Below are 25,878 nucleotides of genomic sequence, written 5' to 3' on the forward strand. Positions count from 1 at the left end.
GTCAAGGAAAAAGCCACAAGCAGAATGAAATTACTTCAATATTTTACCAAATGTGTCTTCTTAATCTTGAATGAAAACCGTTACAATATCACAAAATCTGTATCATGAAGAGGCTGACATGAATTACTTCGGCAACGGTTACTGTTGTTAGCACATGATTTACGACACCTGTTATTGACTTTTAAAAGTAGCATCGGTTACAAACGGTTGTTACATATTTTTTTTCAGCAAGAAAAAGAAAACCATTACTTTGGTTAAATCGCCCTAAATGATTTTAAAAAAATAATAAAATAATATTTAACGCGTTAGTTTATCGCGTTTTTTTACATGAACAACCTTTAATATAGCATTTACGTGTGTGGAACCATGAGTAGCCTTATTATTCGATTCACGTAATTATTATATGGCTTTCGTGAGTTCAGTAATCACGTTTATTTCTTTCTCCATTGTTTCTTTGCAAGTAAATGACAAGAGCTACAGACCCAGGTGACTAGCAAACAGTTTATAAATTTGCAGTCAAAGCTGTCTTGTAACTTTCACTCGATGGTAGGATAAAACGGGTCCGTTTTCATGAAAAAAATATCATGTTTTCAATTTTATCTTACATCTTTAACCTAAATACATAATTGCTTGAAGGAACATATTCTAAAGTAATGAAAAAATAAGGCTTTCACTTGGTCAATCAGTGACACTTTGCGAATAGTTAACGGTGCCTTAAACCTATAGTATCCGTCCTGTTTATTTTTGTAAAAGAACAAGGAATGAATATTCCAACACTTACGTTCAATAAATCGCAATGAAATCCGAATTCTAACTTACAGTCCCTTTACAGTTTGGAGTGTGTTGTTCTCATTGAATCAAGAGATTTATCAACAAACTGAAAATAACCCAACAAGCCACACTGTGTCGCTTGTATTGGTCGAACCACGCGTGTTCTTACTAAACGGCGATTTCTTTTGTAAACAAGAGGCTCCCAGGAGCCTGAATCGCTCGCCTGGTTGAATTTTGCTTTTCAAAGGCAATAACTTTAACAAACAGTTGTCCAACGATTTTGACTCAAGAAGATTTTGGTAGGACTTATTATCAAGATTGTTTCAGCAATTGAAAGTTTCTCTCTATATATCATAGCTTTCAAGTTATTGGCTGAAAACTAAAGAAACCTTTCAATGGCAATAACTCTTACAAGGAGTCGTCTGACAACTTTTATCCCTGAAGACTTGTGTATGCCTAATAATCAGGACCCTCTCAGTTATTGAAAGAATTTGGCTAAACCTAACGGTTTTGGAGATATATGTGAAAAACTACTGTCTAAGTCCTATGTTCTATTTTTAGTAACAGTGACCATGTTTTCCGAAGGATAAAAAATCCCAAAATCGGTTCCATGCAGGATACCCCAAGGAAAAATCATACTAAGTTTGGTTCCGATTGGTCAAATGGTGTCAGAGGAGATTTTTGATAGAAATAACATTAAAAAGAGCAAAAAATGTCAAAAAGGGCATCCAACATGTCTTAATGGATTAAAACGAAAATTTGACCACAGGTAGATCTCATCATTCTGAACACTTTTAGCCAGTCAGAATTTGACTTGACCTAACGGTTTTGAAGATATAGGCGAAAAACTGCCGTCTGATCCCTATGTTCTATTATTATTAACGGCAGCCATATTTTTCAACGGATCAAAAAATCCTCTAATCGTTTCTATGCACGATATCCCAAGGAACATTCATTCCAAGTGTGTTCCAATTGGTCAAGTAGTGTCAGAGGAGAAGAGTTTTGAAAATTTTCAACGACGACGGACGCCAAGTGATGGATATAGCTCACTTGGCCTTCGGCCAGGTGAGCTCAACAGGAGATATTCTAAAAACAAATGACATGCATTAACCGCATTCCAATTCATTTTCACTGATTTTGCGAATGGTAACCGTCCCATATTGCGGATAGCAACACCGGACGCCCCTATTTCGTCAATAGTAGCTGTTTAGGTACAGCACCGTGAATATATTAGGGTCAAACATTCCAGATATTTAATTATGGGAAAAAAGCATTTAAGGCAACAATTCCAGTCATTAACTAAGGCGCAAACATTTCAGCACATACCTATGACACAGAACATTCTTTTATATACTTTGGCAAAATCATAGAGGTTTGCAATTTCAACGAGTAAATAGTGTTTGAAATGGTTGAAAAAACGTCTTTAATTATTTTTAATATTTTTTTCGAATAAATCTACTAGTAATAAAATTTCAAACATTAATTTTTTAAAAGCCTCTTTCAAGTATAATAATTGGCAGGAAAATGTTCTATAGATATGCAATGGGATTTTTATTTTCTTTTTTATCAATTTAGATCGAAGATCAGAATTGATATAGCAGCCGCCAGAGCCTTTAGATTTGTAAAGCCTGTTAGCATCTGAAAAACTACCGCAGGAAAAAAGTCCCACTGGCATACCCCATTGAGGTTCAAATGCAGATAGTTAGGTCCTATTTATAGGGATTTCAATTTGTCATATTTATTTCTATGCTATTTACGCCAATACACAACTTTTATTGTGGACTAAATATGACGATTAATTTGGTTTATATTAACAACGATCCAATTAAAAAATACTTGACATTTAACTTCACCAATACCTGTTTATTTCTATACATTTACCGGAATAAACCAATCGTTCATTTTATAATATTCAATATATCTCCTACAAATACAATATTCTTAGATGCATAATAAATGATTTGATGTTTAGCTAGAAATAAAAACCTTTCGAGATTAGAATAGCCAATGCTCATAGAAATGAATAAGAGCAATGTTGAGTGCCAATAGGATATGCAAGTCTCGTTCTAGTTTCATTTTCTTTACCGGAATTTACGACGTAGAACGTATTGAAAACCGAGGACCAATCTGCATTTTATTGTTTACTTCCGGGTACCCGAAACGCTGTATAACAATGCAAAATCTGCTATTTTGTTTTTTTTCTTAGTACCTTTATCATGTAGAAATAGATATTTGTTATTTTTTACATAAAAAGATGTTTTGCCCACAACACTAAACTCCGCTCTCTCAAAATGACAAGCACCATGCTTTTGAATGGAAGACTATGACCTAATCTCGTGAAATCACGGGGTCACATGACGAGATTTACATACCCTATTGGAAGAATTGCCTTTAGAAATTTCATGCAGGGCCTCGCGGATTCATATACTAGTGTTTACAATACTATAGCTTATAGCCCCTGAAACCACCCTTATCTATTACCCACTGTATCGTGTATTTTTATTACGGTTACCGCCTCGTGACAACGGAAGCCCGGAGATGACAAAATAAAACTTCGCTTGTAGACGATGGCATAGGAATTTCGATAATACGTTTCTCAGGAATGGTATTAGTCTGTGGTATGGTGATATTGCTTTTTGTAATAATTATTTTATTTGGCTATTTGGTCATGTGTTATAATAATAGAGCTGTATGTGCTTCAGGGCCTAAAAAGTGCATGGCGAGTGTTTCCTGCACCAGGCATAATTGTTGAAATTTTTTTCTAAGGCTTTTACCGGAGTTTTTTAAGGTGCTCAGAAACTAATCGCTTTATGCAGTATGTTGGATGTTTTGTATGAATTCATCTTGGTGTTCCAGGTAAACCATTATCGAACCTGAATATTTCGCTAGCTGGTGCACTGCATGCTATGAAGTATCGCGAATCTTGTGTTTTTTAAATGTCCTTTGTAATCAGAATGGTGAATTTAAAAAAAATCAGAGTTCAATAGTTTAAATACGTTTGAATTCGATCCCTATACTTTCCTTTTATCCTTGCTTTTATCCCACATTTTGCAATTTGACGGTTATTTGAGGCGTAAATATTCAAGCGATCGATATAAATTGATTCAGTACATGAGTACTTTGATTAATAATACAAGTATTACAAGAACTATATGCTATAGAGAGCCAGAATCGCTCATCTGGTCCAAAATAATCTTTTTAGCTTTCTGAAGCTCGACTCTTGACCTTAACTGTACCATTGTCACAATTTTAATCAATAGAGAGCATCTTATCTACCCTGATTTCATATTATAAAATAAATCTCTAGTCGCTTCGACATTGGTCAACAGATCTTTATTCAAATTTCAGCAAAGGTAGGTCCCATAATGCTGATTAATTTTAGGTCGGAATTCGTTTTGGAGTTATTTCCAAAAATCTTCAATATGACCCCCCTATGGTCTATTTTTAGAAACATTGGCCATAGCTTTTGTCAGATCAAAAATTCCCACACATAGATTGTTAAGGCTAAGTTTGGTTACAATCCATCCAGTAGTTTAGGAGAGGATTTTCAAAGTTTGAAATACAAAATTCGGGAAAAAATCCATTTCTGACCTGTAACTCATTCACTCGTCAACGGATCTTCCTGAAATTTTTGGTATAGGTCCATACCATCAATCATGCTGAACAATTTGCCCCTCTACAAAATTTTAGCTAAACGCAACTCTAAGTTAATTACGAAATTCTGCATTTTGACCCATTGGTCTATTTTAAGTAAAGGCAGCCATGTTTTTTGCCAGATAAAAATCGACATACAAGGATTTTGTTAAAAATACCCAAAGGAATATTCATGCAAAGTTTAGCTACATTCTATCGAGTAGTTTCAGAGAAGATGTTAGAAAAATATAATGGATGACGATGAGGACGGACACATAGTGATGGCAATAGCTCAAATGACCTTTTGACAAGATGAGCTAAAACAAGTACTATCTTTAAAAAAAATTGCCGACGCAGTAAAATTTTTTCTCTTTACTTATAATTTTCATCAGGAAATAACGAAATGCACGCAATTTCAACTTACTTTTTCGAATCCCACTAAGTTATCAGTATTTGGCCAGTCTGGAAACAGATTTTTGCGTTTCCATGGAAAAGCGTCTTTAAGGTCAAAGGGTAAAAAACGCAGAATACACATGTAAAATGGTGTAAAAAATCTCGTAATTTTCAGGCTCAATTATCTCGAAATTAAGTCTGATGACCTATGATTTTTATACTTAAATGTTCAAGGTCATCTTCATACCAGGTTGTCTGGCAAGCAATTTTCTGACTTGGTGCCATCCTAACCTGGGGTATGGAGGAACGGGATTCCAACCTATTACGTTGTAGGAGTACTCTCTTACAAGCCAGATCCATTTTGGGTAAAAATTTTTATTGCGATTTTTTGAAACTTCAAAAATTATTTTCTTGTGTGTCATACTGAATCAATTGTGATTAGATATTTGATTGTGGTTTCAAAGTTGGTCCAAAGGACCAATTCATGTTTTCCAATCAATTTAACAATATGTCTAAGGGGCAGATCTAGACACTGGAAGGAGGGAGGGATGCTAACCCCCTTGGATCCGCCACTGTGTATGTAGCAAGTGATATGCAACATAATTAGTGGTGGATCCAGGGGATCCACCTTAGAAAATTGAAATTTTAAAAAAAATTTTGAAAAATTGTGTGTTAAATCATGAGAAATATGATTCAATAGTATTCCTGCAAATTAGTTATTTAGTATGATTTCTTGATCCTCACCTGTGAACCTGCCAAGAAATTCTTTTTGCCCCCCCCCCACCCCCTTCCCCTTATCTAAAACTCTGGATCTGCCACTGGTAATAAATCTTTTTTTAATAAATGCATAAAGTTAATAACAAGCAAAACTAGTGCATCACTAGTTAAAAAAAATTAACACATTCTCTGTGTTTTGTATACCTGTAATTTACGGTAATGTACATGTTACAACTAAAGGATGAATTTGAAAAAAAAAAACAAAAAAAACAAAAAAAACAAAAAAAAAACATGCATAATTCACACATGGTATAAAGCAAATTCGCAGGTTAGAAATTTGTATACATGTATATGTACCTATAATAAATGCAGTTATGTAAATAAATGTACACATACTGTAAGAATATCATTCAAATTTAAAATAACAGTAGAATAAAATGTACACACGTACATGTATCGAGTTATGGTTTTCACATTCACATGTTCATTCAACTAAATAACAAACCAATTTTATAAAAAATTTAAATTAATGTTTTTATAATTCTAAATAGTCTGGGTTGCATATAAATTACATGTACATACAAGGAAAATATCACTAAAGTTGAACTGAACATGTCGATTCAAGGAAAAGAGCACTAAATTTATCATCTAGTGTAAAAGGATCATATGTTAACTTCCATTGTCTATCCTGAAGAGACGACACTGTAGACTCTAATTTATTTTGACTAGATCCACATACTTTCAACCAGTGAAGGAACTCTGGAGACCAGGCAGAATTTTTAGGCCAATCATTTTCATATGAAATTTCTACACCATGAAGAATAAATGTTTCAAGTTTTCTAGTCCTTGCTATAAGGAGGACTGTTGTACTTGATAATGGAAATCCATATTGAAGTGACTTGAATTTATTACATCGTGTCACCATATCCACAATTGCAGCTGGAAGTCTTCGATCACCAGTTTCATTATTTTCAAGTAATGAATTAGTATATTTAAATGTAGTTAGAGAGTGACAGTAACTATCCACTATATGATCCAAGACACCTTTAGTTACTATGTTCGCTAGATCATCTAAAATAAGTGATCTGAGTGGGAGAGACTTTGGAAAATTCTCCTTTATCACCATAATGTATCGCATGACTAGATCAACTTTAAAGTTGGGGCAAATATTTAAAACTTTTTTCCATAAACTGTCATCCAAATCATTTTGCAATGGAAATGGAAGTTCTTCTTCCTGCACTAAAGTTATTTCTTTCAAAGAATTGTTAACAAGTTCTAGCAGTAAATTAGATGTCATACTTTCCCGTCTAGTTCGTAACTTCGAGAGATTAGGAAATTTTGTTAGTAATGGAAATTCACGCTTATCAAATTGATCAAAGAAAAGTGAACAAGAAATTTCTAGTTGAGTAATTTTGTTGCCTAGATTTCTATCAACAATAAAATCAAGAAGTCCTGTATCCTGTTCAACATGATACTCATTATCACAGTAGTTGATTCCAACATTTCGTAGTTTCGTACACTTTTCTAGGATCTGACATACAGATTCTACTGCACAAACATCTAAATCTATTCCAACACTACCTACCTCCCATTCTTGCACTAACAAAAATCCTTGGAGATTTACACAATATTTGGATATAGCCTGAAAAATATTCAACCCTCCATGTCCAACTTCATAAGCAAATTCTATTTTTATATTCTTTACAAATTTTCCATATTGTTTAATACATTTCAGAAATCTACTCCTTCTCTCAGGAGTGAAGTAGGCATTTTCCATCAACTCATTTTCATAAACCACAACTGGCCATGCTGATATAGATGAAAGAAAATCATTCCACACAGGAACTGCTTTGACAGCTGAAAGTTTATCTTCCCATGACAAATATGATAGAATCTGACTAACAACAATGCTAGGGAGATCCACTAACAATAACATCTTATCATCAAGGAACAGAAACATACAGATGTGACATGTATAACAGTTTCAGTATAACCAACCACCTGAAATGGTAAACAAGGAAAGAATTAATGTAAGCTCAAATTACAATGTGAAAAAAATATTGAATAAAAAAACAATATAGATCATGTACATTTACAACAATATGGCAATAAAAATCTTGCTTCAGGTCTCACTAACCACTTCCTGGTCAAATAGACACCCCCCTATGTAGATGACATCATGTAGTACCAAAAACACTGTACTTAGATTTATGCATTGTAAGTGCATTATTGGTGTGTATTCTAATCAAAAGTAGTCAAAATAAAGCTGAGAGTGTGTACTTTTAAAATCATATTTGTAATTTACTACAAAAGTGTGTGAATATTGTTTATATTTGTGAGTGATTTGCCTCCATGCTGTCAGTTAGCAGAAAAGGTAAAATGTGGATTTTCAGAATTATTTATTCAAATTTTGTGAAGAATTTCTATGATCAACGTACCATTAGCTTAATGATTTTGAAAGCCTTATTTCCAAGCTTTGCAATGGTATGCAACTTTAGGATGTCATTTGTCCTGGGAATTCACAGTGAAACTTTGAAAATTACTTGTTTAACATGTAAGTAATGGAAATTTTAGAAATGGTTAGTGAGACCATAATCATATACATGACGCTTAAACTTCCTGTAGCAAGCCAAATAAAAAAAAAAGATTACATATAAAAACTGATCATGAGGGAAACAAGACATCACACACACACAAAAAAAAACATAACAAAACTAAAGCACTAGCAACATGAACTCCAACAAAAAATCAGGAGTGACATCAGATGCTTCAGAAGGGTAAGCATGTCCTATTCCACCAGGAGCGTTACCATATTGCAAGTGAGTATAATTCATTTCAACCAAGTATTATGATGTAAATGTAGTAAGTAACTTAGTAGTAGTCCAAATGTATCACCACAAAACATACACCAATCCATTATCAATTTTTTTTTTAAATCGCCAGATTTTGATCTTTAACTTGATATCATAAAAAATAACATGCCATAAATTTATTTTAAGATTTCAAAATAAATAAAATGTATATACATGTATCTCCTTAAACTCACTAACATGGAAGCACGACTTTCCCAAATAAAAGATAAAATAAGTTTATCTTTAATTGAAACTATTAATATTTACTTTAGCTGGACCTGCCTACCTTGAAAATAGGCATAATTAAAGAGCATCTTAACTAAAAATAAAAAGTGTCTTGAATTCATCACTACAGAAGTTTTATGGTCGTCATCATGAACTTGTGGATTGTTACAGTGTATCCATCTGCGCCATGAAAACTGATTTATTCAACATGTCATAGTTTTCCTTTCCTCTTTCGTATACCCCAGACTTGACTTTTTTATTAGCAACTCGGCAGGTGTTTCTAAAAAAGCAGAGGATGCTTACCCTACTGGTGCACCTGGTCCATGCTCCAAGTTTTTAGTGGAGTCTGAGTTGCTCATTCGCTTTTGTTGCTCGATATGTATGATTTTAGTTACTTTATGTTCTTTGGTGTGTATGTCAGTTTTCCATGTCTGATCTTTATCCCTGGATTACATTCTTTTGATTACCGCTATCACCTTGGTTCCTCTTTAGTTATCTAAAGCTGGTCTCTTGGCCCTACTGTACTTTTGGTAAATCGATCATGAGCATTATAGTTATTCACCTATTTTATATTATAAAATAAATCACTGATAGTCATTTTTTACGCTTCAACAGCAATAGTTTTTGAATAACATTGAACATTGGTCAACAGATCTTTATGAAAATTTCAGCATAGGTCCTTCTACCCATTCTAATTAATTTTAACTTTAACAATAAACCCATGCTAATTTTGCTAAACCCTTTGGTTTTTGAGTTCTTTCCACAAATCCTCAATTTTTAGTTATGGCAGCCATGTTTACTGACAAATAAAAAATCTCAACACACAGATTGTTTGGGGTATTCTAACAAACATTTTATGCCATGTTTGTTTACAATCCATCCAACTAGCAGTCTCAGAGGAGATTTTCAAAATTGGAAATGTAAAATTTGGGAAAAAATCCATTTCAGGACCTATAACTCATTCATCCTTCAATGGGTCTTTCTGAAATAGGTTCAGCATAGGTCTAACTAATCATGCTGAACAATTTTACTATCTGCAAAATTTTAGCTAAACTGAAGCATTTTGAGTAATTTGCATAATTCTGCAATTTAAACACTATGGTTTATATTGAGTAACAGTGGGCATGTTTTTTGTATGATCAAAAATTTCCACAAGCAGATTGTTAAAAAGTAATCAAGGGAACCAAGATTTTAATGGAAATCAAAAGAATGTAATCCAGGGACAAAGACCAGACATGGAAAACAGATAAACACAACAAAGAACATAAAGTAACCATAATAATACATACATAGTAACAAAAGTAGAAGAGTAATTCGGATTTCACTAAAAACTGGGAGCAGGACCAGGTGTACGGGTAAAGTAAGCGTCCTCTGCTTTTCTGGAAACACCAGTCGGGTTGGTACAAGATTGAAGTCATCACTACAGAAGTTTTATGGTCACCATCATGAATTCGTGGACAGTTAGGATGTATCCATCTGCACCATGAAAACTGATTTGTTCAGTGTGTTATAGTTTGCCTTTCCTCTTTTGTCTACCCTGTACTTGACTTTTTATGAGCATATTGAAGGGATGTTGCCACAGTGTCCGCTATATAGATGACGTATTATCTTTAAACAATCCTAATTTCGGGAATTTGATACATTGCATCTACCCCAAAGAACTTGAGATAAAGGATACTGTGAGGTCAGCCTCATATCTTGACCTACACTTAGAAATCGATGGTGAAGGAAAACTATTGACCAAACTTTACTACAAACGTGATGACTTTTCATTCAAAATTGTCAACTTTCCTTTCATCTGTGGCAACATCCCTTCAGCTCCTGCGTATGGAGTGTTCATATCACAACTCATACGTTATGCCTGAGCTTGCCGAAACTACACAGACTTTTTGTATCGCGCTAGAACTCTAACAAGTAGGCTTCTGGAACAGGGTTATGTTGCTACAAGATTGAAGTCATCACTACTGAGTTTTATGGTCGTCATCATGAACTCGTGGATCGTTATGGTGTATCCATCAGCACCATGAAAACTGATTTATTCAAGGAGTCATAGTTTTCCTTTCCTCGTTTGTCTACCCCAGACTTGACTTTTTATGAGCAACTCGGCGGGTGCTTTGAAAAGCAGAGGACGATTACCCTACTGGTGAACCTGGTCCATGCTCCTAGTTTTTAATGGAGTCTGAGTTGCTCATTTGCTTTTGTTACTTTGTATGTATGATTTTAGTTACTATATGTTCTTTGTTGTGTATGTCTGTTTTCCATGTCTGGTCTTTGTTCCTGGATTACATTCTTTTGATTACCGCTATAACCTTGGTTCCCTTGATTACTCTTCGATAAAAGAAAATGATGAAAAGTACCCCCTACAAAAGAAAACGTACCCGTATAGCATAACATTAATGAAACCAGTTTCTTTAAAAACTTTTCAAAAATACCTAAATCAGCTTTATGCAGAGCACCCTAAGGAGCATTGATGCCAAGTTTACTTCCGATTGGTCTAGTAGTTTCAGAGGAGAAGATTTTTTAAAGAAATAACATTAAAAATAGCAAAAATAAAACATGGAAAAAAAGCAATAAATCCAACAAGGCTTAACTGATTAAAGCGAAAATTTGACCACAGATAGATCTCATCATGCTGAACACTTTTACCTTTGCAAAAACTTAATGATTTTGGATATATATACGAAAAACTTTTGTCTGACCCTTATGTTTTATTTGCAGTATCAGTGGCCATATTTTTCAATGGATCAAAAGTCCCTACATCAGTTTTATGCAGAATACCCTAAAGAACATCCAAACCAAGCTTGGTTCTTAAATTGGTCAAGAAGTTTCAGAGAACAGTTTTAAAAAATTGTTAACAACTACGATAGATCAAAAGTGATGGCAATAAAAGGCCAAGTGAGCTAAAAATTGGTGGTGCAGTTTACTGATTTTGGTACAGGGAATTTGGTATGGGTACAGCTTACACATCCCAGGGAGTACCTTCTTATTACCAAGTATCTTTTGGAATTTGCATGATTTCTCGGATCATTTGAACTTGGCGACAAGAATACTCGTATACGAGTATTGTGCACAATACTCAGGTATTTTATTAAAAAGTTACCCGAGTATTGTATACGAGTATTGTATACGAGTATTGTTGATTATGTGTTTTTGTAAATAAATCTTATCAACAAGAAGAGTTATCAATTTATTTTTTCATTTAAAAAAAAGGCATACTGGAATCGAGCTGCAAAACTCTGATTGGGGGAACCAACAAAACAACATGCAACAAAATTCCGGAACAAAATAAACAATGCATGTGCAATAGATACAAAATATAAAAATAGAGTAACATTAATATAATATACATGCAGTAAAATAGAAACAAAATGAACAACCTGTAATAGATACTTGTTAGTATATACAGATACAATCATAGTTAGTAATAAACTGTTCCCTCCTTAATATTGTTAACAATCAATAGTATTGTGAACAATACTTAGTATTGTTTACAATACTCGTATACGAGTATTGTGGTCTTTTAATTTTTTCAGAACAATACTCGTATACGAGTATTCTTGTCGCCAAGTTCAAATGATCCGATTTCTCTAGTCCAGATAGTCATGACGTTCGCTGAGGCATTTTCTTTTTAATCTGTTTATGCCTCACTAACTTTCGTAGGGATGAGACGTAATTTTTTAATTTTTTTTTAATATTAGTGGCATAAAATTTATTTGGACTACAATAGATACTAACAGTAACAGTTACAAGGACTGCTACTTAAAATTTGTTCATGAACTTTTTCTGATTAAGATTCGATTTGTTCTTTATACACATAATATCCAATACCGTATGTCAATTGTTTGTATGATTTCAAGAAATGTACAGCAATATTCTTCTCATTTTCTCATTTTCCCAAGACCAAGCAACTTCCATTTCGGAAATGATTGCGCAAGAATTATTTCTCCATGTTTATGTTTTTTTTTTTTTATGATTTTTTGATAGTTGTGAAACATATCTCTCATTAATTTTTATTATCAAAATTAATTAAAAAGTTAATTAATCTTTTAATCATTCAAGAATCTATAAATTGTGTATTTCGTGGTGGCGTATTAATTTCTAATATTACTGGTTCTCGTTGCCTTTCGGTATCAGTTAAGGGTACTCCATCCAAGGACAACATGGGAGTCATCAATGATGTGAGAAATTTAGACCAAAACCTGACAGCAGTTACGCCTAAACGAAGCGTTCAAGTTCCAGGGGAAACATCAAGAGAAAATATTCCAAAAAGATTCGGAAATGGAACCGGTTTTACGAGATTGCTTCCTAAAGTATTTGAATACTTCGGTGCCGGCACTTACCCTAAGAACTACAATCCCCGAGTTCATGGACCATACTACCCTTTCAGATATTATGGCAAAGGTAATATTTCTGAATTATGGGGTTGAATTGCATTACTTAAATGCACTGTTTTGTCTTGCCACACGTTTGCAACACGATACCGAAACTTTAGAGCTTTGGCTGTTTGGGTTCACATCATTTATTTAGAATTAGAGTATTGGCTAGTTACACTACACGAAGCGACTTTTGTTTCTCTTACACTCAAGTCATAGTTTTTAACCGTGTTAATTGGTGAAATGCTGTGTAAGTCAGATTTTTTCACGGAAAATGTATTTGTTACACCCACCCATCTGGGACATCGTATATTCCGTTTGTTAATTGTGTATGGAGAATCACTGACCTGGGTGTGAAATTCACCCAGCATGGTGAAGTTAATCTCATTGATTTTCGCCAACAATATAGACGTTAGTACCTAAGCTCCAAGGTCACTGACCTCCAAAATTCATTGGGGACCTCGGAAAATCACAACAGGGGAGTCCAGGAGATATATGAAAATTCTTAATCCAATTGACAAGTCGTCGGCACAATGAAACAGTGGTTGAGATGATTAGCATGTGGTATTACAGATTGACAAATTATTGTTGATACATTCTTCATAACTCCTGTATTGAGATATAATTAATTGCAGTCCATTTGATGACCTTGAAAACATTTTCAACAGTGTGTTCATTTAAATTTTTAGAAATAGACAACTAACATATGTGTAAGGTTCGTTAAGGGAGTATTTTTATATGGATGTAAACATCAGTCTGCATCTATGAAAGTTTAACAAAACTTATCATCAAAATAAAGATATATGCAGGCTGTATTTGAATCGTACTTTTTAATTAGAAATGTCTTGGAGTTAACATGAAGGATTTTTAGCGGTTGAAAATGACTGGCTGAGGACGCCGTCTTGTCCTTGTTTGGACAATGTATTGTAACATATATATTTATTACTGACAATGTTTGCAGTCCTGATCAGGGATTGAATTTCAGAATTTTTTACACTAGCTAAATTTAGCAAGCACTGAAAATTTAAACTTGATAAATTTAAGTTTTTTAGGCTATTTCTGGACTTTACTTATATTACATACAGAATTTCACTAGCAAATTTCAGCAAGTGGAAATAGTTTCTACTAGCAAAGTTGAATTTCAACTTGCATTTAGCGAGTATTTCCCCTTGAATTCGATCCCTGCTAATTAAGGGCTTCTCCTTTACAATTCTTATGTTCACATTATATAGATGTCTTGGGACCTGTAATTAGTTTCTTTTACATGTATTTCTGGAAAAGCCATTCAATTATTAAAACTATCAGAAACTAAATGCGTCACCAGTCACTCGAATCAAATTACAACAATCAATAATTTCAAAGTGTTTTATTTATAATTATAAATAGTAATTATCAATTTTAAAGTGCAAAATTATGATATCAAAAGATTCCATTTTTTCTTGATAAAATGTTTTTTTTTAATAAATGAAAATAAAAAAATGGGCCTTTTTTCAAAAAATTGTTAATTTATTATTATTATTTTTTTAAAAAAGATCCTAGCTTCTCGCTTTCCAAATTTTTTGATGATTTTATAGCACTTCGTCATACAATTTTTCACCCTTAAGTGTATCTTTAGCAACAACCTTTTCAGTTTAATTTGTACAGATAGAGGAAATATTACAGTTCTCCACAGATGGTGGAAATATTTTACACATATCATGTGACATGAACACAATTCAAACACAACTGATGGCTGTAAATCATAAAAAAGAGGAAACGATTGTTTTTCTGGTCGTAGAAAAGCTGTGCTTCGATTTGGGTAATACAAACAATTATATTTTTTTCTGAGGCGGGTTAGAATTTCTTTCAATGCAGTAATTTGTTTAGAAACTTTTGCACTTTGTTTAAAATTTGAGTTGTTTGAAAATGATCTCTTTATGTTAAAAATCAAATATCTTTTGATTTACACTCTTAAAAAAATTTCATGGAAAAGAGATTTAAAATAAAAGTGTACTTCTATTGGTTTCCAAGAAGCATTGCAGAAGGAAATTCTATCGCTGTTGTATGATCCTATTTGATAGTTATTTCAAATCATGATGGTAACATTTCATGTTAATACTTTTATTTTTCCTTTTCAGCTGATCCTGTTATGGAGTGTAAAGTTGGAGATTTAAAGTCCTGGTTCCTCCGTAGAGAGAAGGGAGTTAGAGCATTTAACATGATATTCAGCAGAGGTATATTATACATCAATACAATTTCATTTATATCCTGCAAACAATATTGACAGTTGACACAAACTATATTATTATGTACAAATGTACCCTCAATGTACAAATTTTAATTTATTTGGTTGGACATTGAGAGTGTTTTAGTCCATAGTAGTTGCCCTGTGCAGGTCCGGGTGTTAAAAGAATAGGCCTGCAGCAGTGCTAAGCTTGTTGTAAAAGGCAATTAAATAGTGCTCAGAACCTTAGCCGGGGGCTAGGGCGCTCTGCCCACAGAGCAACTGGGATGTGTGTCCCAGGTGGTGGAATGGGGTACCCCTGGCGTGTTACATGCTGGGGTTGTCAGGCTATAATATGGAAAACCTGACTACAAACCATAGTGGTGCACCATGTTGGGAAAGATGCCACGTTCCTCGCACGTTAAAGAACCCTACTGTGGTATTCTCCCGGAGTAGGAACCATAGGGCTCTCCCTATTTCCAGTGGCAATCAAAATTTGTCGACCCCATTGTCCTTGTGTCCCATCCCTTTTTCATTTCATCATCATTTCATGTTCATTTTATCATCAATTTCATGTTCATCGTCTGAATATAGCTGAAATATTGCTGCTCGGACGTTAAACCCCAACAAACAAACAAACAGTCCATAGTAGTTATTGTAATTTATGTTAACCATTTTATATCCATATTTACTCAGGGGGTTAGAAGTTAATCATGAATTGATTGTTATGAGCCTACAGATGAATGTTATTGAAAACAATTAGTTTTATGGTCATAAGCATTAAAGAAGAAACAATAAAAAAAAATTAACAATTGGCCTTTTACATGTAAGTTTAGACATTTTGTAGCTTTCATGTATTTCCTAAAATATTCATGAAATAAGGTATGAATTAAAAGTGCATTAAATTTTTATTTTGACAAAATAAATCCAAATCAGTTCAAGTTTCCAGCAGTTTCTTGTAGTATTACATGGGTTGTTTTCATGTAATCGATTAATAAGCAATTACACTAATTCTTCATGTGTAATCCATTAGTTTAAACATATTTATTTGCTCAAGAATACAAGCAAGTGGATTGGACTCAAGTTATAACAAAATTATGGAGGTCTGAGCCCAATCCATTACAATCAGTTACTTTTAAAGATATAATTATGTTACACTTCTTTGTTTCTATTTACTGTTAAAGGTCATATTAACATTAAATATTCTTGATTTACAGCTTGGTGGAATTTATCTGCTAGATATTTCCATGTAGCAAAGCCGGCATTGTATGTTGTCTATTTCTATGTAGCATTCGGCATGCTGAATAACTTATTTAACCAGTATGGAAAGTATTGTAAGTATTTTTAAGTATCAGTCCACATATACGTAAAATACTGACATTACTAATGGTGATTTAAGCAAGGATTGGGCTGGGCTTTGCCAATGTCACAATTTGCATTTTTTTATTTGATCTGCCAATAAAAATAACCATTTGGAAAATATTTTGGAGCAAATGTTTTGGATACTAAAATTGGCAAGAATATTGTCATCAACAGGGAATTAATCTGATCAAGCAATTTTGTACAATGAAATGGTGTTGATAAAATTTGGTCAGAGTTAAACTGATTAACCATAAATAAACACTTTGAAGTGCAAGAAAGGATTCCAGGTTAAATCACCTTTACCATGATGTAGGTTTAATGTGTATTTTTGATTTTTTACATTGTGGAGATCCATGCCAGTGATGGGGTTTTGAATGTTTCAACTTCTTTATATTTGAGTACTGCATCTTATCTGTGGAAAATGCCTTACAACATAAATTCATTATTGACCCAAAGTTTCACTTTTTATTACCTATTATCTTTTGTACCAAACAGTTCATTGTGTAAGATTGCCTGATATTACAGATGTAGGAGGCAGGTGTTGAAAGTCAAAGTTTCCTAACAAACATTTAAGAATCTTATATTATTTTTATTTATTTTCAGCCAACAACAGACATGCCAAATATCGCTAACAGAAGAAGTATATTTGTGTGTAGACTGTTGAACTTAGAATGAGAACTAATAATTTGTTTTACATGATGAAAAATACACTTGGTTGGATGATCTGTCTTTATTTGTCTCAATGTTTTATGCCTATATAAATCAACCTTTGAAATAGTAAATCTTACCTAAATGTTGGAATAGCATATATTAAGTTAATTTTTACATTCTGTTTTGAAAACAGGAGATATATTGTGATCTGTTTGTTTATACCCCCTCTTAAATCAGGTGACACCTGTATGTATATTATGCTATCTTTCTCCAGTCCTCCCCCATTTGTAATCTGTAACAAATGAAACTCTGAAACTGCTGTTGGTATTTAATGACACTTTCACACATTCTAACCACATGGTGCCATTGTGTGTGCACTTCTTGTTTTTCAATTGGAATGACTTTTGGAGGTTTCTCATTTGCTGATCAAAGGTCAATCAAAAATTTTAGAATCTGTTTCTAAAACTGCTGAATCAGAATGGAATTTGATGAAACATTCCCGATTTCTTTTTTAACATGATGCAGTTGTGCATGTTCTATTTTAGTTTTTCAGTCTATCTGAAACACTTTTATACAGTTGTGTGGCTTCTATTACCATGTCCTAATATTACTTTGAAAGTCATAGGACCCACATCCTGTTGTGAATATTAATGGTCACTATCCAAAGTTAGGAATTTCAACTTTCTCAAGTTTTTTTGTTTTTTGTTTTTGCATGTAATCGTAAAAAGTAGACTATTCACTTGTTTCGAGCAGAACATCAAAAGATTAATATATTGAAAATATCTTTTATTATAAAGACATCAATAGCAAATTTACATAAAATTGCACAAGATGAGATCTTGAAAATTAAAAAAAAAGAACTGTGTGTGACGTTCCATCTATTTAACAGATGTACAAACCTTTGAACATTAAACATTAACAGATAATTTGCACTGCAAAATAGAATGAAGAAAAAAAGATCAGAAAACAAATCACATGACAGTTAATCTACAGAAGCATATTTAATTTACACATGGAACGAAATTTTCACAATGAGTGCTTTATAACACCTTTTGAGATTTTTTTTTAACCAGAAAACTATGTCTAAAACCTTTCATAAAATTATTACAGTGACGACACAAAGAGGTTTTTAAGAAGAAGAAGGGGAAAAAAACAAACAGAAAATGATGCCATTTGGGTAATAAATTATTGTGACTGATCAAAGCTTTGAAAGCCATTTTAAAATGTACATTATAACAATGAAAGTTCCTTCCTATCTTTGATGGTTTTCAAAATAAGAATTATTACCCACATCAATGTCATTACATGTCTTTCCAGGAAAATAGCTGTTTACATGTTGTTTTGTACTATCATCAAATGAGAAATGAAAGAATAAAAACAAAACAAAAAATATCCTCAATTGAAATTTTTTTTACTATTTTTCATGGTTTTTATGACCAAAACCAACAATATGCTCCACTGGAACAACTTGAAATGGCAACAGTGGTGAAACCCTAAACAATAAGGATAAGTATGGGCCCCATTGATATTCTATGACTTTATTGTCATTTTTTTAACACTGACACAAAAGGGTATAGTTTAATAACAAAAAAATATAATTGTGATTTTATGGTCCAAAATTAAAAACAAAAAACAATAGACCCATCATATAAAAAAATCATAAAAAAAAATCAAAACAAGGGTATTATTTGAATTTGGAATTATTCTGGATTTTAAAAAAATACGGTAAGTCAAAACATTTATAAAAAAAATACCCCTACTGAGGGGCTTATTCATGCTGTCAATACTAAAAGGGGGGCATGTGAGTAAATTTTCCTTGCCTTCTTTATACAACTAACCTTAGCCATGCTGGCATGACTAACCTCCTTATTATGGGTCAGTTTTACACATTTTTTTATGGTTTATTTTCTGAATTCCAAAATAATTTCAAATTAAAATAAGACCTTGTTTCCAGTAATTTTGGACCTCAATGTGGACCAATGTAATAACTGGAAGTCTTTAAAACATTTAGATTCTATTATCAGAGAACCTGAAAATTTTTTTTATATAATTTGTTGAAACAAATTAAATTTTAGTTAATTTTTTTTTTAATCTCCATGTTACTCAATCAAAACACTGTCTAAAGATATAAACATTAAGCCAAAACTTTGACATTTGTGCATAACATGGAAACCTAAGTACAATATGTACCTAGAATGAGGGGAAAAACCCTTGATTTCATTACATTTGTCTATGCAGGAGATATTGGTCACATGTGTTGACAAGCATTAATAACTTCTGACAAAATATATAGTTAACATGTGACAAATATATCCAGATAGAAAAACCACATATTAACCTCCAAATTCTGTAAGAAATTATTGGAAGATAAATTGAAATGAAACTTTCTGATGTAAATGTTAGAACACTTTACCTTTTTTTGTTTGGGTTACCTCATTTTTTTTACACAATATGCCAATAAGTCTTATGAGTGGGGAAGCTAAAATTTTCACAAAATAACAGGGCTTGAAACTTGTATAAACAAATATACTCCTATTGTTAAAATAAAAATTGAAGTACATAATGTAAGGCCTTGTTTTGATCAAAATGACTACAATGTATTCAGCTAACAACAATGTATGTTAAAGAAACTCAAGTATTAATGAATTCATGTTAAACACAAATGGAAATGATAAAAAAAAAATAAGAAAAAACTTCTACAAGTTTTATAAAGTGCTTGTTTTTGGCCCATTATTTCTGAACAGTTGGGACTGAAGCCTAAAAATAAATCCCAAACTTTCTTGTGTGGTATGGAACCATACATCACCAAAAGTGCAACAGGTGTAAGTTGACATATAGAAGGAACTTTGAAACTATTAATCTTCCTTTATGGAGATGATACCGTAATTCTTGTAGAATACCTCTCACACATTAAGAAAAGTGAAAATGATATCTATAGAAACTTGATTTTTGTGCTTTAACATGAGTCTATAGATTTCTTACGAAGTTGTCAACCCACTGGTGTAGTATACTGTATATTAGTCAGATGTTTAAATTTATTTTTTGGTTAAGATATAGATTAGAAATAGGTACTTAACCACTGTGTTCTAAACATTGTTTTATCTAGTACGGCAAATTCATCACATTTTTATGTGAGCTTGTTACCAAATATGATTGAAGTCCACTAAGAGGTTTCAGAGGAGATAATGTTAATAGAAAATTTAACAAGAAAAGCAATAGCTCACATCATGGATACTCCTTGTTTATTCAATCATTTCCAGCTATAAAACAGAGTACCAACAAACATCAGCCATACTTATTACTATGTAATTAGATACAATTTAACAAAAACAATTGCAGTTGGAACTGCACTATAGTGCATGAAAAATTACCAAAAAGATTATATATATCTTAGTAACACATGAAAAATGATCAAGAACAATTATACATATTAATGTACTATAACTTAGGTAAAAGTGGTGCATTCTGTAAAACTTAATAAGTTCACATACATATCATTGGTGATTATATACTAAAGAAAACATGCTGGTACAATACTCTTGTGCAGTTTAGTCAAAACTATTATATCTTCCTCAAAAGTAACAATACAGTTTCAAACAAAAGATATCCTGAAGTCTAGAAATGTAACCTATAGAAACTGTAATGTACAACTAACAAATAAACATCCTTGATTACATTGCTCACCCTTTTGCAATCTTTTTTTTCATTGGTTGAACTAAGAATAATGTATTCAGGGAAACCAGATAACACTGAAATGCTACAAGTATGAACATTGTATACAGAAGTGAACTTCGACTCATTCTTTATTCATATCAATCAGAACCTACTACTTCATTTATTTCAAATTAGATATACACATTTTTGATTAAAGCCTTAAAACAAGTTCATCAAATCTATATATGATACCTTACCTTCATATATAAAATCAACAAAATCTATTGATCACTCACATGGTCAGAAACCTGATTACAGTGTGTTGTCATGTACTGTAAACAATCTTTGGTTTCTTATGATGGGACCTTTAAGTAGGGATTATCTCCCTCCTTTTTTACTTTCATGCACATGTATCTCATGTTATGTCAGTTTCTAATGAAATTTCATCAAATCCAATGGTTGGTTTAGGAGGACTTTCACTTACAAAATGTGTGGACAAAGAGAAAGACAGACATGATGATTCTTATTATACTGTTTACCCCTTGACAAATTTTGTTTGTGGCAGTATAAGTATATGTATTAAAGAAAATCACACTGGTTAAAGAATGACATGTATAAAAAAATAAATTTATATATACACACTTATTAAAGTGGACTATAATATATTTTACTGTGCTATGTATTTTTACAATAATATTAAGCTAAGGACTAATAAAACCAGGTTATAATTTAAACCAAGTAAAATCTTATTGTATAAAAAGGGGGTCACTCACTCACATTCATGAGACGTCCCTTTTTATCAGTTAAGATTTTACTTAATATACTCATCTCATGCATAAAACTTAAGAACAAAATAACCGCTTTATCAAACTAAAATAGAAATAGTATTTAATAGTCCATTCAAAATAAAACATGCACTTAATAAAAACCTTTGATTAAAATAGGATAAATGTTCTACATGTATCAAAATATGTATTTTTTCTTCATAACAGTGCTTATAAGGCACAAACCAATTTATAACCACAGTCTTGGATTGATAATGTATATAACATGTTCCTATTTCAAATGAATACTCCAGTAATTATTCTACTATAGGATATAGACAGGCTTATCAATTGAGTTTCCTTTGTTGAAGTGCTATACAATGTACTTGTATATACACTAGAGACTTAATAAAATAGTACTTTATTCATAAGACCATATAAGAATCCAAATAAGAGACCATACATTTCATTCTTAAGACCAAATGTTCCTAGTCACTTGAACAATTTTTTGGTATTTCTGCGTTCACTTTTTAACTCTTTTTTGTTAATTTCAAAATTCTTTGAAATTTAATCTGCACTAATAGATATCAATAAAACTAACCAAGTTAAAATCTTGGTAAAGTTGTCCGATCTAATAGGTAGAGAGTATAAAACTTCATGGCAATATTGCTTATTTTCACTCTTCTTTGCACTTGGAGTATCTAAGTAACTGAGTATGACCAACTTTTTTTTTCACCTTGATTTTATCACAGTATCATGAAGAACATGATCACTTAATAGTCTCCTCTTCATCTCATCATTAGCACCAGTCTTTACTTGGCTTCTCACAACCTTTGATTCATTATGCACAGGTTTTGAATATTTTTTACCATCAACTGTTTTCATTTTTTCTTTATCACTTAATTTAATTTGTCCTTTATCTTCTTGTTTTAAAGTTTCCTTTTTCTTTTCAGGTATTTTTTCATCTAAAGAATTCAATATATTATCTATACTTCGTTTCAATCTGAGATCTTTATTTTCACCTCTAACCTCATCTACTTTATTTTGAGCATTACTTTCCTTGACCTTTATATTGCCTGTGTCAGATTGAGCAACATGCTGCTGTTTGTTCAAATCATCACCCATACCTGGGTTAGCTGGGGGCTTTATTTGGTTATATCCTTCACTTTGTGGAGCCTTTGCATCAACCACAGCAATTTGTTGATTGTTTTCAGGAGAGACCAGTTTATTATCTATTGGTTTTTGCTGTTGTTCATTAATATCTTGATTGTGTTGAAGCAATGAGTCTTGTTTGTGTTGATGATCCAGTTGAATGGGAGGCTGTATCTGATGGACTTCCTCTGGTTTGTCTGCTTGTTTCTGGGCTCCATTATCAACAAGGGTTTGTTTATGTAATGAATTATCATCCTGTAAAAATTTTAAAAAAATACTATGAAAACTGCATTTTAAGTCTAGTAACTACCACTTTTCTGAGTGGGGATGGAAATAACAAAGCCTTTTAGTATCCTAACTGCCTAATTCTGAACAATTCAGGTGCTTGAAAATGATTAATTTCTGTATAATGCATGGCATACATTTACAAATTTCTAACTATATTTTGTATGAAATAAAAGTGTTCCTAAGAGAGTTACAAAAAGATATTTTACATGAAAGTTGCTGATGACAGTATTTTCTGCTTAATAAGATTTAGATTTGCAGATAGTTGACAGAACCAATGTTTAGTTCAAATTAATGTTAATTTCAGAAAATTGACTAAGTTCTTTATCTTTCCCATAAAATACCAGTCTTGAGGTACCAGTAGATTGGCTTCAGCAAATTACAAAAGGCGTTTTATTCAATAAAAATACATGTAATTTACTGTGAAAGTACTACTGTTTGTGGGTACCAATTTCCGTGGTTTTCGTGGGTAGGCCAAACCACGAAATTTCATTTAACAAAAAGGAGATTTACATTGATATGTATACTGAAAACCTCAAAACCACAAATTCAAGAATCCATGAACTTGCGTTTCTTCCCTTATCCACAAATTAAGGTACTTTCACAGTATATTGAGAAACCAATGTATGAATGAAATGCAGAAAATCATTTCTAAATATATATATACAAATGATTAGGCCTAAACTAGATCTTAGAGACACAAATGATTAAACCTAACCAAGACCTTAAAGACACAAATGATTAGACATAAACAAAACCTTGAAGACCTCACTTTTTTGCAAGAGATAACTTGTCTGTCATGCTAAACATTCAGTCATTTATATTTTCAGACAATATAACTTAAATTGTAAATGTGCTCACTGTGTGATACTCTTGGATGTAGAATGAAAAGGTCTCACTAACCACTTCTAACGTTTCCGTTACTTTACATGTTAAACAAGTAATTTTCAATGTTTCACTGTGAATTCCCAGGACAAATGACACCTTAAAGTTGCATACCATAGCAAAGCTTGGAAAATAAGGCTTTCAAAATCATTACTCTAATGGTATGATGTCCGTAGAAATTCTTCAAAAAATTTACTTGAATAAAAAATATTGAAAATCAACAGTTTTACCTTTTCTGCTAATTGACAGCAAGGAGGCAAATTACTCACATAAGTAAACAATATTCATACACTTTTATAGTAAATTACACATATGATTTTAAAGTACACATTCCCAGCTTTATTTTGACTACTTTTAAATCAGAATACACACAAATAATGCACTTACAATGCACAGGTCTAGGTTCAGTGCGTTTTTGGTACTACATAGGGCGTGGGGGGGGGGGTGGCCATTTCAGCTATATTCAGGTGATTGGCAGGGCTCTAAAAATTTAAGTAAAAATTTTTTTATACAGCCCCGCCAATCACCTGGATATAGCTGAAATATTGCTGCTTGGGTGTTAAATCCCAACAATCAATCATATTAGAGCCCTCCACAAAAAGTAGTGATCATTCTGTCCGTCTGTTACAAACTTAAGCCAAGGCTGTAACTTTTGATGAAAAAAATTTAAGTAGAAATATTTCACTTTCAAAGTATCCATCAATAACTATTGCCATACATATCAACATATGATGCCCAACCTTCATATAAAGTTTCAGAAAATTCTGATGAACTTTAAAGGAAGTATCGTAAATGGTGGAACAGATGGAGGAATCGCATTGTTCCCATATACATTACCATTGAGGGGGATATCAATAACAGTTTTCTTCATAAACAAACCTCTATTTTGTTTGCAAATAAAACAAGTTTACTCCAAAAAATGATGAGAGGTAAAAAAAGTGAAAGAAGACAAAAGCATTTGAGCTAAACTTATCTAAAACACTGGAGTTCCCATTTTTATAATAAAATTTCATCTATATTGAAGATATTTATTATTGCACATTTAGAAATACATTTATTTCTTATTGTATAAATGCCATTACTGGATTAACTTTTCTTGCAATTTCATGAAGTATTGTGAATCACTAATGTAAACAATTCCATTACTGAGATTTTATTGCAGTTGCAACTCATGTCAATGTATATATAGCAATGACTTCTAAATTGGCAGTACCTTATGTTTTTCTTCCTTGTGCTCTTTCAACTCTTCCAATATTTTCTTCTGTTCATCTATTAATCTCTGTTGTTCTTCATGTTGTTTCTTTAACTCATTTAAAATTTCATTCTGTTGGTCTATATGACCTCCCTGTCTCTTTTCTACTTTAATCTCTTTATCTTTAAGAACTTCCATGTTTTGACTATCTCTAGTATCATCCTCTTTGTCTGGTTGTTTTATATCTTTGACTTTACTCTCCACAGGATCAACACCCTTCTTGTCCTTATTCTTGATACTGATGTTTAATTTCTGTCGATCATCAATTTTATCATTTTCACTTTTATTCTATACCGAAAAAAAAAAACCCAAAAACAAATGATAAAGGTACCTAAGACTTCATAAAATAGAGTGAATGATTTGTTAATAAATGCTAAATTAAAGCACACACACACACACAGCACACAATTAAAGTTACTGCACAGGATGGATGGATAAACTGTTCTCATAACTTACCGGTAATCTAGTTTGAAGACCTACATAAACAGGACCATACACAAAGTCACTACTGGTAGCAATAAATAGAAATATTTTGACTATAAACAAATCATAATAACTTTTCTTAACTGCTGTACATCTATACATGCCTTAAAATAGTTTGGGGCTTAAAATTGGAAATTTGAAGGTCTTTTTAAATCATAATAAATGCACTTTACAGTGTGACACAATATGAGGCAACATAATATCTTGTATCTTTACAAAAATC

The 25,878-nt window shown here is 32.4% G+C and overlaps 3 protein-coding genes across 5 annotated transcripts in view; 1 reads left to right on the plus strand and 2 right to left on the minus strand.

The window, feature by feature from the left end:
• Window positions 1-5,812: 5,812 nt before the first annotated feature.
• LOC148618623 (uncharacterized) lies at window positions 5,813-12,514 on the minus strand. Of its 2 annotated transcripts, none has more exons than XM_088577702.1 (2): window positions 12,420-12,514; window positions 5,813-7,515 (listed from the first exon to the last, which is right to left on the minus strand). In XM_088577702.1, the coding sequence occupies exon 2, from the start codon at window positions 7,472-7,474 to the stop codon at window positions 6,110-6,112; it is 1,365 nt and encodes a 454-aa protein (XP_088433828.1). In that variant the 5' UTR covers window positions 7,475-7,515; window positions 12,420-12,514; the 3' UTR covers window positions 5,813-6,109. The 2 variants fall into 2 exon arrangements, with proteins under 2 accessions (XP_088433828.1, XP_088433829.1); XM_088577703.1 differs by having other exon boundaries at window positions 12,327-12,485.
• Window positions 12,515-12,698: 184 nt separating this feature from the next.
• Window positions 12,699-17,258, plus strand: LOC148618624 (putative ATP synthase subunit f, mitochondrial). The gene is made up of 4 exons (XM_088577709.1): window positions 12,699-12,992; window positions 15,082-15,177; window positions 16,385-16,501; window positions 17,133-17,258. The coding sequence occupies exons 1-4, from the start codon at window positions 12,752-12,754 to the stop codon at window positions 17,159-17,161; spliced, it is 483 nt and encodes a 160-aa protein (XP_088433835.1). The 5' UTR covers window positions 12,699-12,751; the 3' UTR covers window positions 17,162-17,258.
• Window positions 17,259-17,951: 693 nt separating this feature from the next.
• The window catches only part of LOC148618625 (uncharacterized), a 32,169-nt gene continuing 24,242 nt past the window's right edge, over window positions 17,952-25,878 (minus strand). For both annotated transcript variants that reach the window (XM_088577701.1, XM_088577700.1), the window contains 2 exons: window positions 25,134-25,460; window positions 17,952-23,005 (listed from right to left, as the gene is read on the minus strand). In XM_088577701.1, the coding sequence (XP_088433827.1) occupies window positions 22,331-23,005; window positions 25,134-25,460 (1,002 nt within the window). In that variant the 3' untranslated portion in view covers window positions 17,952-22,330. The remainder of the gene's footprint in view (window positions 23,006-25,133; window positions 25,461-25,878) is intronic.

The sequence above is a fragment of the Perna viridis genome, chromosome 4 (genome assembly GCF_037379345.1).
Source record: "Perna viridis isolate PV_CMFRI_1.1 ecotype Kerala chromosome 4, ASM3737934v1, whole genome shotgun sequence".
NCBI classification, from domain to species: Eukaryota; Metazoa; Mollusca; class Bivalvia; order Mytilida; family Mytilidae; genus Perna; species Perna viridis.

Coding starts and splice junctions, on each gene's coding strand:
- LOC148618623 (XM_088577702.1), bottom strand. CDS start 7,474: ATGTTTCTGTTCCTTGATGATAAGATGTTATTGTTAGTGGATCTCCCT.
- LOC148618624 (XM_088577709.1), top strand. CDS start 12,752: ATGGGAGTCATCAATGATGTGAGAAATTTAGACCAAAACCTGACAGCA. Junction 12,993..15,081: donor TTTCAGATATTATGGCAAAG/GTAATATTTCTG, acceptor TTTCCTTTTCAG/CTGATCCTGTTATGGAGTGT. Junction 15,178..16,384: donor TAACATGATATTCAGCAGAG/GTATATTATACA, acceptor CTTGATTTACAG/CTTGGTGGAATTTATCTGCT.